Source organism: Suricata suricatta, chromosome X (assembly GCF_006229205.1).
Source record: "Suricata suricatta isolate VVHF042 chromosome X, meerkat_22Aug2017_6uvM2_HiC, whole genome shotgun sequence".
NCBI classification, from domain to species: domain Eukaryota; kingdom Metazoa; phylum Chordata; class Mammalia; order Carnivora; family Herpestidae; genus Suricata; species Suricata suricatta.
Genome location: NC_043717.1, coordinates 91,413,369 through 91,427,868, shown reverse-complemented (window position 1 = coordinate 91,427,868; position 14,500 = coordinate 91,413,369). Strand labels below are relative to the sequence as shown.

Sequence of the window (14,500 nt, the reverse complement as noted above, 5' to 3'; positions counted from 1 at the left end):
GCAACTCCGCAGCTCGTTATTCATCCTTGAATTTACACCTCACCCCTACTCCCAAAACATTTGCAAGAAAAGGCTGAAATACAGATGTATAGAAGGTGGCACTGTGGTGTGTTTGTGGTAGGGGGAAGGAGGGCAATGGAGCAGGTTGAGCAAGGGGTCTGATTATACCTAGTTGACAAGGTTAATATCAAATGAAAGCCATAAAACCTTTGGCAGTACAATAGTCAGTGAAATATAGTGGAAAGCTAGTGGAGCAGGGCATAGGTTGACATCTGTACACCACCACTGCATGCCAGGCACTGTGCTTGCTGCTTTGTTTCTTTCTCATTTAATAATGCAGGGACTGGCAGGCCATGCAAAGTTTGAATTTTCTTCTAATTAGACAGAGAGTCGCCGGAGAGTTTTTAAGAGGGAAGTGAGGAGATGTAGTTAGGTCGTCAAAGACCAGTACTATGCCTGCTCCATTTTATAGGCCAGGAAACTACAGGTTAGCCACTGTAGGGTCACGCACAACCAGGAAGTGGCTGAATCTAGATTAAAGATCAGGTCTGAGATAAAGCAAACTGACAAAATGTTAATAGGTGATGAGTTAAGGGTAGAGTATTCATTATATCCTTTCAACTTTTCTGTATGTTTGAAAGATTTTGTAATAAAAAAAGTTGGGGAAAAAAACTAGGTCTGGGGAGCCTGGCTGGCTCAGTCAGTTAAGCGTCTGACTCTTGATTTCAGCTCAGGTCATGATCTGAGTTCGAGCCCCACGCTGGGCATGCTTGGGATTCTGCCTCTCCCCCTTTCTCTGCACTTCCCTTGCTTGTGCTCTCAAAATAAATAAACTTAAAAAAAAAGAACTAATGCCAAAGCTTAACCTTTTTTACCCATTATGCATTGCCGTGTCAGTAACCTACATAACCCTGAGTCTCTCACTGTCCCCTCTGAGCCTGATTTTGCCCATTGTAACATGGAGACTGGATTAGATCACCACTAAGGCTCTCTCCCTCAGTGATCCCTGCTGTAGCAGTGTAGCCTTAAATCATTAGGCTACCCCCAGAGCCAGGTCATCAGCTTGTCCTGTGGTCTGATAGAGCCTAATGGTTCTCCTGTAACAGCAGCCAGGGATGCAGTTTGTAATCTCTGGAAGGAGGGGTGTGCTCTTTCCAGGCCACATCGCCTGCTGCTGTGTAAACACTGCCGGGTGTCAGTCTCCATCCACTGGGGGGCAATCACTCTCAAAAGGAAACACCTTCTGCCAAGGCTTTGGGTGGGGCTAAGAAAACTGTTAGTGACAACAACTGAATCAGCACATTTATCAGCGTCAAGCTCATAGTCAAAGGGAACTGGAAGAGGGCCCCGGTTAAGAAAGCTCCAGCTGAGGCCTCTTCAGTCTCAAAGGGAATGGAACCAGAACGGGCAGTCATAATGGAGATCAGCAACAGAATAAAAGGCACTTTGCTCAAATTAAGGATTTCCTCTTAAAGTATTAGAGTTCAGATTAGAGCCCCCTCAGAAATACTTAATTTATGGAATTCAACCCCCCCCCAAGAGGCAATAAAACTTCTAAACGGGTTTTCAAAAGTTATAAAATGACTTTTGTGAAAACAGGCTCTTTGTAGGGGCATGTCAAAACTGCTGAGGCTATGTCGGCAAGGACAACTGGGCTCTCACCGAATGCGTATGTTGGGGTCTGTCAGATTTCTGGGGCTGGAGTGATCATGGATCTGACCCAGTGTGATATTTACATGCATAAAGAATCAGCATCCTTTTTGGTAATCATGTTAATTTGTTGCCTGAATCCACAGAGTTAAAATAAGAATCCTGGGTTGGCCTCTGGAAGCACTGTGACTTTATTAGCCTCTGAAAATAATGTGGCTTCTCCTCCCCTCCAGGGGCAAACATACTGAGAATTCTTTTATTTCCGTGTAAGACAGGAAATGACAGTACAGTCGTAGCTCTGAGGACTGCAGTCAAGTGGGACCCAGTGACCGTAAGCTCCCCCCTTTACCAAGATCACACTCTTGATTTTTCACACAACATATATTTATTCAGAAAAACATTTGCAATAAATTATAATAAAAAAGATGACACAAAATACAGAATTCCACTAGCAGCTTTGCTTAGTGACCAAGACACTTTTGAGAAATATAACAATTACAGAATAAGAATCAGAAAACAGTGAAAGGGAAACTAATGCAATGTCACCATATAGGTTCGAGCCATTTCTTCCCTAAAACAATAGATGCAGAGTCCTTCTCTACCAGTTGGATCGGAACTTACTCCGGGAGCTATGAAATAAATAGCACATTAGAGTTACTTAGGAATCAGAGGTTGGCGTGCTGGAGTAGGCACAGTAGGGAGGCAGATTTCTTACATCTACTCTATTTCCATCTCCGCTACCTAGAGATTGTCTCAAACCCTTAATGCTGTGTACATCCCAGGGCCAAAGCTGGAAAAACATAGAGGCAGTAAACAAATTTAGTGCATCTGCCTGCCTTATGAGGAAAGAGTTAGGATGCTGCATACACCCCCCACCAACCACATCCTTGATAACCCAAAGGTCCCAGTTGGCAATATACTAGACAATGTGGCCAGGACAGGCATCTCCCTGTCTTTGTGTAACGACCTTGCCCCAGATTCTATAATGTGCCTCTATGATCACCTTCTGTCCTAGTGGAGATGGCAAAAGCATTCTGCCTGTAATCTTCTATTAACTAAGTTCAACACTTAGCATCTGACCCATCAGATCTGCAGCTATTTGGCACAGAGAACTTAACTCCTAGTTCCATAACTCCCAATCATTAAACGGTTTAACCAGCGTATCACAGAACTCAACTTATAAGAGATAGGGGCGGGGGAGGGGACTGAAGAACCATTCAGCAGTGGTGTTTCCCCTAGATCTCTCTTTCAATGTACTAGAAGAGTCAGGAGACAATGCCCAGGACCTGACATAGAGCCTGTACATTAGGCTCCTTGGATTTAATGTTAACGGTCAAGAATTAGTTAACTCAGGCTGGTTTTAATGAGAGAAAATCAGGAAGAAGCCAACTGCATCAGGTAGTTTTGCAGTCAGTGGCTGGCGATAGGTTTGCCAACCAACACAGAATAATTATAAAAAAAAAAAATGCGGCTCCACAGAGCTTGAGTGAATGAAAAGCTCAGAGGGTTGTCTTGGGTGGGAGAGAAAGGGGCTTCCTTGGTCCCACTACATAGTCTCTTTTACATAATACTGGATGAAGTGACTAGGAGCCATGGGGAGCTGGTCACAGAGCCCAGAGCCAGTCTTGATGAAACAGGGAGCAACATCTACCCCTTGGTATTTCAAGACACCAGAGAGGGGGCTCTCAGGGCTATCCACAACGGCCTTGCTGAAGGAAGGGGCAGTATCGCTGGAGAGGCCCACCTGAGATGCAGACTGCCTTTTTGACTGTCATGCCAAGCACTGCTCTGGAGGTGGATGTGTAAGTGGGGAACAGGTCCCACAGACAACCAGAATGAGTTCTCATGTACAATTTGAATAAAAACAGAAAAGGGGTGGTAGAAAGCAGGACCTGTCACACGTGAATATTCTCACTCTTGAAATGCTCAAAGTGCTTCCAGTCTGATCGTGATTCTCACACATCAATGGGATGGCATCTCTGACAGTCCCTAAAGTTCTGCTAGTCAATGTGGTCGGAGACAAGAGAATATGGTTCCACCTAGTGCCGATCCATGACAAGGACAACATTATAGAGACACAGGGACGCCACTGTAGTAGAAACGCACAAATGCATGTCACAACCACACGCAGATGGTTAACTCACTTTTGGGGACACCCAAGGAGTCACTAGCTTCACCCAGATGTCCTTCGACATAACAGTACTAGTGGAGTAGAGTGCAAAGAGGTGATATGGGAGGGGCTGGGCAAAAGTGCTTTAGATGAAGGACTACAGACAAGTCTGAGCTATAGCACGTAGTGCTTGCAGACCTAGAATGAGAACATCTGAGAATCTAGGCCTAGGGTGCTAAGGACAATCATGATAGCTGGGCAGGAGGGCAACAACCACATCCCAGATAAAGGAGTGTAGATACAGATCTCTTGCCTTATAAAGAGAGAACACAAAAACACCAAAATATGGTACCTTTGGCTTGGCAATATGAGTCTAAAAGTATTTTGCTGTGCAGGATATGGTAAGGGAGGGATTAGGAAACTCTCTTCCTTTTGCACTAGAAACAACTTTTTCATGCCAACAGCCTCAAAATTCTGCAACTGCCCCTTCCTGTGGCATGACTTTTCAAATCATTCTGAAATACTTAGTGTCCGAGACTTTCCACCTCTAGAACCTCGGAGTGCAGTAAGTGGTAAAGGCTTATTAGTCTTCATCGCTCTCAAGAAACCCCAGAAGGAACTGGATAGCACGCTGACGGTCACTTGGAGTCTGTCTTGCCATGAGGTTGGGTGGAGGCCTTAGGAGAAGACTAGTGAAGAGAGTAGCTATAGGGTGAGAGAAAGGAAAGGGAAAACCCTTCATCAGACACAACCTAAGCAAAGCCTTGGGGGTGGGAGGTGGGGAACCAGAGGACAAGGGCAATGGGAGGGAAGTAACTGCTGTGTGCCTGGGGGTGAAGGAAGGAACACACTGTGTACACCATACACAAACTGTCCCGACAAGCCTACCCCTACTCATGTTGCCATTCTTATGAAGCACTCTTACCGATCATATTTTGGTTGACATTGTTGTATTTAGAGAATTGTAAGAGTTCTCGAAGGAATGCCATCAAGTAATGGAAAACATTTCTATGGCATCTTGGAAGCTGGGAAATCACCTGTGTTTTTTTTAAAAAAAAAAAGGGGGGGGAGGGGGAGGTGGACAGTGAGAACAGGCAAAAGAATGGAGTAAGAAGAGCTTACAGTTCCCACAGAAGTAGTTTATAATCCAACCTATACAGGACCCCATTCATCTGTCACGACTCTCCTTTATTCACTCATGACTAACAGAGTACCTGCAAATAATAACCTCCAAGTCAGAAAGGTCATACTGTTTGGCCTGTGTGTATACTCAATTACAGGCCATGTGGTCATCACACAGTCACATGCACACCCTACCTCACAAGCACGTTGGTATTAATCTGGTCTTTTCCCATCTCCTCAGACACATAGGCATGGCATCTGCCAAGACCAATGGTTTTCTCTGCAATGTCATTTAGCTTCGATGGGAGCTCCTCCCAATACTCGCTAGCCTGATTGAGAGATATTCTCAGCTACTGTGCATCAAAATTATTTCAAGGTTAAGGGGCGCCTGGGTCGCTCAGTCAGTTGAGCATTGGCTTCGGCTCACGTCATGATCTCATGGTCCGGGGGTTTGAGCCCTGCGTCGGGATCTGTGCTGACAGCCCAGAGCCTGGAACCTGCTTCACATTCTGTGTCTCCCTCTATCTATGCCCCTCCCCCGCTCACTTTCTGTCTCTCTCCCCCCAAATAAAGACATAAAATTTTAAGAAATAATTTTAAAATTATTTCAAGGTTAAAAACAAACACCAAGAAGGGGTGCCTGGCTGGTTCATCTGGTGGAGTGTGTGACTCTTGATCTCGGACTGTGGGCTTGAGTCAGGCCATTGTGTGTAGCCCCACATTGTCTGTAGAAATTACTTAAAAAATAAAATCTTAAAACAAAAACACCAAGAAGACAAAAACAAGAAAGGCTTACAAGTATCACTGACCATTCCTGGTAATGGCAGCCAGAATTTAGTGTATGATCAGCTTTATGAACAATCTTATGCCAGAGTAGAGGTATCTGGCCTACTCAATAGGCTAACTAGAAAAGTGTGGCAACTATAATAGGAAATAACACCATCTAAAAATTTAAGTCCTAACTCTCGGAGCACCTGGGTGGCTCAGTCAGTTAACTGTCCGACTTCAGCTCAGGTCATGATCTCACGGTTCGTAGGTTCAAGCCCTGCGTCAAGCTCTGTGCTGACAGCTCAGAGCCTGGAGCCTGCTTCAGATTCTGTGTCTCCCTCTCTCTCTCTCTAACCCTCCCCCACTCACTTCTGTGTCTCTCATAAACAAACAAATAAATAAATGAATAAATAAAGAGTCCCAATTCTCAATGCTAGTGTCCTGCCATGAAAAACCGACTCAGACCTATCCTACCACATACCTAGCTACACACCTGGCTTTGTTAGATTGATTTCTCTGAGGGAACCTGCCCCAGACACATCCTCAGAGCAGTAGAACTCACCTGTCGGCAGTTCTGGGGATCCTGAGCAGAGTCAAGGCATCGCTGATACAGCTCATAACAGATGACAGGCTCCGGCAGGGCCTCCAGGAAAATGAGCAGTGCTTCAGCCACAGAGTGATTACTGCCAGCTGGGTGAACTTAAGTCAAGGGAAAGAGGCTCCAGGAAAAAGGCCACACAGAGACCCAATTTGCTTCCTTCCTCCAGCCCCCTTAGAGATAGTTTCCTTCCTATTATTCAGGCACACTGACCCTAACTGGGGTTTGATCTTTTATTGGTTCAGGTACATTGCAGCTGAGGTGTTACAGAACTGATCAAAGACTCTTCGGAGGTTTGGCTCTACTTGAGAGTCAGGGGAACGTGAGATGCAGAATGACATTCACATTGGATTAGTCCTTGAAACTACTCCCCAGTTTTCCCCATTCTCTTCCATGCCCTAGTAACAACACACATGGTGGCAGAAGTGATCAAAATCCTGAAGCAGAACAGTACCACTGCTGTCGGTCTTATGTTCCATGTATTTTAAAAGTTGTTGTTACCTACCCCTTGATTCCTTTCAGTAAGAGTCTGATAGAGAAGTCAAAAGTTCCTGAAAGGAATTGAAAAACAACTGTAGAGTAAATGATTACCTTATAATAGAAGACAGTTACAGAGAAAGTACAGATGGAAACACAAAAAGCAAATACAGGTAGGAAGAGAGTTTGGTCAAGAATTCATCCAGCTTCCTAACCGTTTGTCAAAAAGGATACGGATTGTTTCGGGAATGCTAGTATCCAGACAATCAATGATCTGCTGTAACTCGTCCTGCATTCCAGGGGTTTGGAACAGGTCCTCCTACCAAAGAGGTGACAGTGAATGGAACAAGGCAAGATAATCAGCCCTAAGGTTCTTACGACCACTTAGGGATCATGGAAGTGGCAGGATGCAAATGGAAACATCATGTGCATACTCATGATTAAGAATGGAGGTGTGACAATGGCATGTTTCCCCTTTATCATCAGTATAATCTACATGAAATTTTACTTCAAACCAGAAAATGATCTTCACAGGTGTTAGCCTATACCTGATATGGCACAGGACTCGATGGCTACAGTGGGAGACCAGGTGTCTAGCTTCCTGACAAGTAGAAGGCAGAGTCTGAACAGCTGAACCATGGTTAAATCCTGATCCTAGGGAATGCTAGGGAAGTAAATGGCATGCCCATACCAAACCTTGCTTTTGAGTTCCATTATGCTTCAGGTAAGAAAACATTTTCCTTTGATTTAGTCCTAAGAGACTTCTCCTTTTGGGGGGTTGGGTTGGGGATAGCTAATATTTTAGATAGGATTAAAAAATGAAAATCAAATTTAAGAAATGGGCTTGAAGTTTGCTTTTGACTTTAAAATCTGCAATACCTATGTGAGACGAGAAACACATATTATAGACCGAGGTACACAGTGGTCCAGGGGAAAGTATGTATCCAGAAGACAGGCATGCTCAGTTTGGGGCTGGCTCCACCATTACACTCATGTTGTGGTCTTAACTAAATCACTTAGTTTGCATTCTTCCAAATTCTCATATCTGTAAATAGGGATACTTCCATCTGCCCAGACGATCTGAGAGTGTTCTGTGAAGATAGCTTGGGAAAGTTACAGGCACAATACTGACTGAAGGTATTATCATTTCCCACCAGATTCACACAGCTTCCAAAGTTGCAGGGCAGGCCCACAGTCACTTACCTGGTGACAGGCATATTTGTACAAGTGATCTACCAGAAGCCAGATCTCCTTGGGTACCTGAAGGGGTCTCTCACTGGCACCCTCATCCAAGGGAACCATCTGCAGAAAAGATTTCTCCTAAAAGATGAAAAAGGAGGGGAATCAAAGTGGTCTTAATAAAAATGTGTGTGTAATTTAATGTCCTCCAGATTCTGCTTATAGGTACAATTTAATCTTCATCTCTTAAGATTTTTCATTTTTTCTCACTGGGTCACTCCTGGTCAGAAGGCACTTGATAGTGATTCCCACGGTTAAAAGATCTCATCTTCTAGATGCTTAACAGTTAAGCATTCCATTTGGGTTCATTATGTTTATCACTGGATGCACTGTGTGTTGTATATCCTCTCAAGAGTGATAGTCATGGCACAGCACAGTGCACATACTGCCTGAGACTTGTGGACCATTCAATTACAATGTTCAACACAGTACTTTAAGACAGTAGTATCTACTTAGGTTTTTCGTGACTTTTAACTTATGATTCTTTCAGCTCTTCCTACAAAATTACACTTTTCATTGTTGATTTAAATGAGGCTCTCTGGTTCACCGAAATTAAAGACGATTCTCCACATTACACCTACATTCATGAATATTTCAGGCTCAATAGAAGGTCTAATCTTAAGGCACTAAAATTCATAGCCTGTAAGATCCAAAAATAGTAAACTGAATACAGCATACCAAGAGCCAAAAATACTGTGAAAAGTTCCACGTCTGAGTCCAGAAGTTATTCTTTATATTAATAATTCAGCAGGGATTTCTCAGGGCTATGACTCCTTTTACTTAATCTTTATACTTTCTGTTAGAGTCTCTTGAAAGAATCTAAGAGAAAAACCCAAATGTGACAACTAAACCTGAACTTGAAAATGGCTGGAGGCATAAACTCAGTTATCTTATGCTTAGTCAAATATGAATTGTATCAAAAAAGGTCTCTGAAACAGATTAAGTCCTATGAGGTCAGCCTTCAGAAAAATCCTAGCAGAGAAAATGGTGACGAATTCTTTGCATCCTCCCGCCTTCTCCATCTTAAGGTTATAAATTGTGTACTTTCAACTTTAGGAAATTCTGTAAATTCCAGCCCAACCCCAGCCATGTTGCTTTACGGAAAAGAAAGGTGTTTTACTCCTTCCAGAGACTGTGTACACTAGAGCAGAGATGAAGGCTCTGTTTAACATTATGTTCTTCAATCAGCACTGACCTTGTAAAGCTGCTGTACCTTTCTAAGAGAATGAAGAAGATAAGAACATGACAGTTGGTTACCATTTAAAATCTATTTTCTTCACATCCATTTTGCTTCCTTTCTCTTTCCCTGGGAGTCTATCACTTGATATTCATGTTCCCTGTGGCTGCCAGAACTTTTTATCAGGGGCTCCTCCACTAACTTCTTTCTGGTTGCAAGTATTAAATCCAGGCATCCACATGGCATGTGAACCAAAACACTGTCCATAATGCACTCTGCTCATTTTCTGAACCAAACACATGTACAGATTTAGCAGATGCCTCCAGACTCACCATATATAAATTATTCAGCACTGATTCATGTACTTTTTTAAAAATGTGACATCCAACTGGTGCTTTTCCTGTACTAAAGCATTAAGGCGACACAAGGCTCTGTGCGAGATGAAAAGACATCATGGCCTGCTATTGACAAGGAAAGGCCAGAAAGCCTACATTCCTCAGTTCTTAGCGGTTTAAAAAGGTTAATAAAATGTCAGTAGGTTATATACATCATCCACATCCATTTTCAAATTAATGTGCAACATATGAAATGTCAGACTTGTGTCTCTGAAGTCTAGAGAAAGATCATGCACAAGAAATAGTGCTTTCTCAAAAGTCCACAATTATCCTGATAATTCTAATTTTCAAAGGGAAATAAAGTACACTTTGAAACCTTAGTGTTAATAACTAATGCAGAAAAATAGTACACCATTTCTACCATCAAAATGCATGAAACTCCACCAAATGGGGAGATGATGTCATATGCTGTGTGTCACTGCTTTAAGAGTGGCTTTCAAGTCCACATTTCTCTACATGACAGCCCTGCATGGTGCCAGACCCCCTCCAGCTTGAAGATACAAGTGGCAAAACACTACAGGTGCCCTTTACTACGTTCCTCAACTAGGCATTCAGGAGATATGGGTTCTAGTGTCCTCTGCCCCACACCCCTGATATCAGGAGCAGTAGTATAACTTTAGTGAGTTTTTCAACCTTGGGCCTTGATTGTCTTGTCTATTAGAATGGGGAAAATACCTTACCCTGTCTGAAGGCAGACAGCTGCACCAGATGATCCCTTATGATCTTGTTCAGCTCTATAATTCTATTCTATGCTTTATTCACCGTATAAATGTGCATTCTTTCAGTAATTAATCACTACTGTCACTAGTCCCCATATCACTCCTTTAAAAAAATTTTTTTTAATGTTTGTTTATTTTTGAGACAGAGAAAGACAGAGTGTGAACAAGGGAGGGACAGAGAGAGAGGGAGACACAGAATCTGAAACAAGCTCCAGGCTCTGAGCTGTCAATACAGAACCCGATACGGGGCTCGAATCCACAAACCATGAGATCATGACCTGAGCCGAAGTCGGACATTTAACCGACTGAGCCACCCAGGCACCCCCCATATCACTCTTAATGCAACAGAAATTCACTTCTGCTTTTACTATCACTGAAAATGGAGGGGGTGCCTGGGTGGCTCATTCAGTTGACCCTCCGACTTCAGCTCAGGTCATGATCTTAGGTTCGTGGGTTTGAGCCCTGCATCAGGCTCTGTGCTGGCAGCTCAGGGCCTGGAGCCTGCTTCATATTCCGTGTCTTTGTCTCTCTCTGCCCCTCCCCTCTCATGCTGTGTCTCTGTCTCAAAAATAAATAAAACATAAAAAAAAGAAAATGGAGGACAGCTAAGTGGTACCCTGCTCCACCTCAAGATATATCAAGACACTCTTTAGTTGCTTCTCATTTTAAAAATACAAATTTGGAAACTTGAGTCCTATTGCTTTTATGTACTGGGTTTCAATGACCACCAGTGTAATAAATATCTTTTCTATACTTCAGACACACTTAAAGACAGCTGGCAGTACTTTGGTGGATTATCATGGAGTCACAGGTCTCTGAAATGGGAAAGATTAGAGACAAATTCCAGGGACCACAGTTAAGTGTTAATTAAGCACAGGAAACACATAACCACCAATGGATTGCATTACCTTTTCTAGGAAGCTGTCTTCTTCCTGAGAGCAGAGCAGGAAAAGAAAGTCATTGACAGACAGAAATTAGAATTAATTTACAGAATTAGAAACAGATCAGTATTATTAGAACTCACTAGCTTGCTAGGTACATACACTTTAAAAAGCTTTACATTTTTCAAATAAATCATTGTTGAAAATGGAACATGTTCTCTCTATATGCAAACTTCTCTACTGTAATGATTTATTGTTCATGTAGTTTATTGAGATTATAACTCAAGAGCCATACATGTGCAGTCCTAGACTTTTTTGTGTTTTGGCAGCTGCCAGCTCATCTGGCCAAATGCCCAGTGATGGCTCCTTTCCATGTGCTGCCTGGAGGCAGGCCCTGCCACTATACTATGCCATTTCCTAAGTCATCCTAATGCCATTGGATGGGCGAATTTGGTTGTGAGTCTGAGAGTGGCTATTCAGAAGGAGACAATTGGCTTCTCCCCTCTCCCTGCCATTCCTCCCACCTTAAGCAGTATCACACACCCTCCCCCCCCACATACCCACTCCCCTCCTCAAAGGCCCCAAGACTCCCCAAATATGGAAGCCCTTCTGAAATGTAAATTTATTTCATTTCAGATCTTTGTGGACCAGAAGACCCATTATTATTCCCTATTGTGGTTTCTTATATGGTATAAGAGAAAAAAGAGAAGCAAAGGAGAGGGAAGAAGGCACCTTTGTAATCAGTTCTGTCTTCTGTGCTCTTATTATAATCCAATAACAAGAGCAACAATAACTAGTGCCACCACTTAGGGAGCATCTGCCATGTACTGGAAACTATAAAGTACTTGTATACAATGTGCACAAGGGTGCACAGTAGATACCATTCCCATTTTACAGATGAGGAAACTGAGGCTCTGCCAGGTTAAATTATTTGCCCAAGGTCGTACTATTAGGTATTAAGTGACAAGTACAGGATTAGAACTCAGGTCTGACTCTATAGGTATTACCACTACAGTCCTCTAGACAACTCAAAAAGTACAATCTGGCTGCTTCCTGGCAAAGAGGCAGGGCAAGGCTGTGAAAAAGACAGTGAGAAACAAAGCACCATGCATAGTGGAGAGAGTACAGGCACTAGCGGTAGACAGTCCTGGGTACAAATCTTTGTTTTGCCTCCTATTAATTTTGTACAGACCTTAGGCAAGTTACTAAACTTTATAAAATGTCAGTTTCTTCATCTCCAAAACAGGGATAATGATATTTACTTTGCAGGGACAAGGAAACAGCCTAAAATGCAGGCATGGTGGGGCGCTGGTAGTGCAGTATGCCAGCACCTCCCTAGCAACTCCCAGCTGGAATCCTCCCAGTGCTGCCACAGGCCACCAAGAACCTCACTATAAATCACACGTCTCATGTCTGATAGTAAAAAGATGACTTCTGATCTTACTATTAGAGACGTGCAGGAGGCGGGAGGCGGGGACTGTGTGCTCCCTGATGTTCCAAATGGTAATGCTAAATGCATTTCCCCCAAACGACTATTATATATATGGTAGGTAGGTTTTTTTTAATATTATTAGATACATTATGGATTAAACAGCCTCTTGTAGGTTTACCTAGACTTTTAAATACCACATATAAAATGAGATAAAAATAATCAGAGTAATATTGTTTTATGAAGTATACAATATTTATAGTATTGTAATTATAGTATTTTTAAAAAATTTTTTTGTGTTTTTATTTATTTTTGAAAGACAGAGAGAGACAGCACAAGCAGGGGAGGGCCAGAGAGAGAGAGGGACACAGAATCCGAAACAGGCTCCAGGCTCTGAGCTAGCTGTCAGCACAGAGCCCGACGCGGGGCTCAAACCCATAAACCGTGAGATCATGACCTGAGCTGAAGCCGGATGCTTTACCGACTGAGCCACCCAGGTGCCCCTAGTATTTTTTTTAATTTAAAAGTTAAATTCTGAGTGCCAAACATCTAATTTAACACAATTTTGGAGCACAACCTGTTTTACAAATTCAGGACTACTTATTAGGAAATAGTAGACCTGCCTAACAGACTTCTCTATTTTTCCTCCCATGAATACATGCCACATGATACAATGAGTAAAACTAGGCAGAGTTTTTATACACTAACCTGTCAAACCAGGCCCTCAAAGCAGTTTTATTCAAGCAGTGCAAAGCATGCCTTTGAGGGGTGCTGGCGGATGGATGAAAAAAGAGGCTATAGAAGGGAATGATATGGTCCCTGATTTGGGTTTGCAATTGAGTTGGGGTAAGAAGTCCCAGAATTTATAGCCTGATATTGTTATAATTCACATAGAGGAGTTCTCAATAAATGGTTAATATGAAAAGCAAGCAAAGGGGTTCAAAGGAAGGAGATGGCTGTAGTCTGGGGCTGTCAGGGGACTTTTCACAATGGAGATGGGACCTAACTAGCCCTTAAAAGATTCACAGGATTTTAAAGAGCAGAGATGGAGTGAGGATACTACAAGTGTAAGGGACAAAAATAAGCAAAGGTTCAGAGAAGGTAAATCCTAAGGTGAGAGTAGGGAAAAGGTGGTCATCTGTTCTGCAGAGAGTATGGGGGGATATGGAGAAAAGTAGTGGGAAATAGTATTGTATTTAGAAGGCATGGGGACTGACTACCTTTAAGCAAGGAAGTGATAGGCCTCAAAGCTGTATTATAGAAAGATCAGTCTGACAGACCTGATGAGGAAAAATGAATGAGCAGCAATAGAGGCAAAGGGGATTGTTAAGATGCTATCAGGGTAGGTCAAAAAGGAGAGAGAAAACACTTTAACTAATTATGGGAAAACAATATTTTTTAAAATAAATAGATAGAAGAGAAAACTCTGAAAAAAGAATCAAACGAACTTTGATTAGCTACTGGTGGGGCAGCACATTTACAGTGAGAGTTTACCTGTCTGGCTACAGGCCCATAGTAGATGTAAATAACATTTATTTCAACACTAGGCTCAATTCTGAAAACAGAAACACTACTTAGCCTCCACTAAATAAACAGCATACTCCAAAGGTAGTCCTAAGGTTGCTTATAATCATGTAGTTTAACTAACCTGCCTTCTCTCTACAAAAGACTGTGCATTGATTACATTTAAAATTGTTTAATCTTTATTCATTTTTGAGAGAAAGAGCACGCGCGCGCGCGCACGCGAGAGAGAGAGAGAGAGAGAGAGAGAGTGTATGTGTGCGCGCGCGCGCAGGAGAGGGGGAGACACAGAATCCCAAGCAGGCTCCAGGCTCTGAACTGTCAGCACAGAGACCAACATGGGGATTGAACTCACGAGCAGTGAGATCATGACCTGAGCTGAAGTTGGACCCTTAACCAACTGAAGTGCCCCTG

General features: G+C 42.8%; 1 protein-coding gene across 7 annotated transcripts in view; it reads right to left on the bottom strand.

Moving 5' to 3' along the window:
* Positions 1-2,016: 2,016 nt before the first annotated feature.
* OCRL (OCRL inositol polyphosphate-5-phosphatase) overlaps positions 2,017-14,500 on the bottom strand; it is a 51,007-nt gene continuing 38,523 nt past the window's right edge. For 6 of the 7 annotated variants that reach the window (XM_029930168.1, XM_029930170.1, XM_029930174.1 and 3 more), the window contains 6 exons: positions 11,164-11,187; positions 7,929-8,045; positions 6,960-7,044; positions 6,213-6,340; positions 4,686-4,797; positions 2,017-4,465 (listed from right to left, as the gene is read on the bottom strand). In XM_029930168.1, the coding sequence (XP_029786028.1) occupies positions 4,344-4,465; positions 4,686-4,797; positions 6,213-6,340; positions 6,960-7,044; positions 7,929-8,045; positions 11,164-11,187 (588 nt within the window). In that variant the 3' untranslated portion in view covers positions 2,017-4,343. The remainder of the gene's footprint in view (positions 4,466-4,685; positions 4,798-6,212; positions 6,341-6,959; positions 7,045-7,928; positions 8,046-11,163; positions 11,188-14,500) is intronic. The other variant, XM_029930169.1, reaches the window with a different exon arrangement.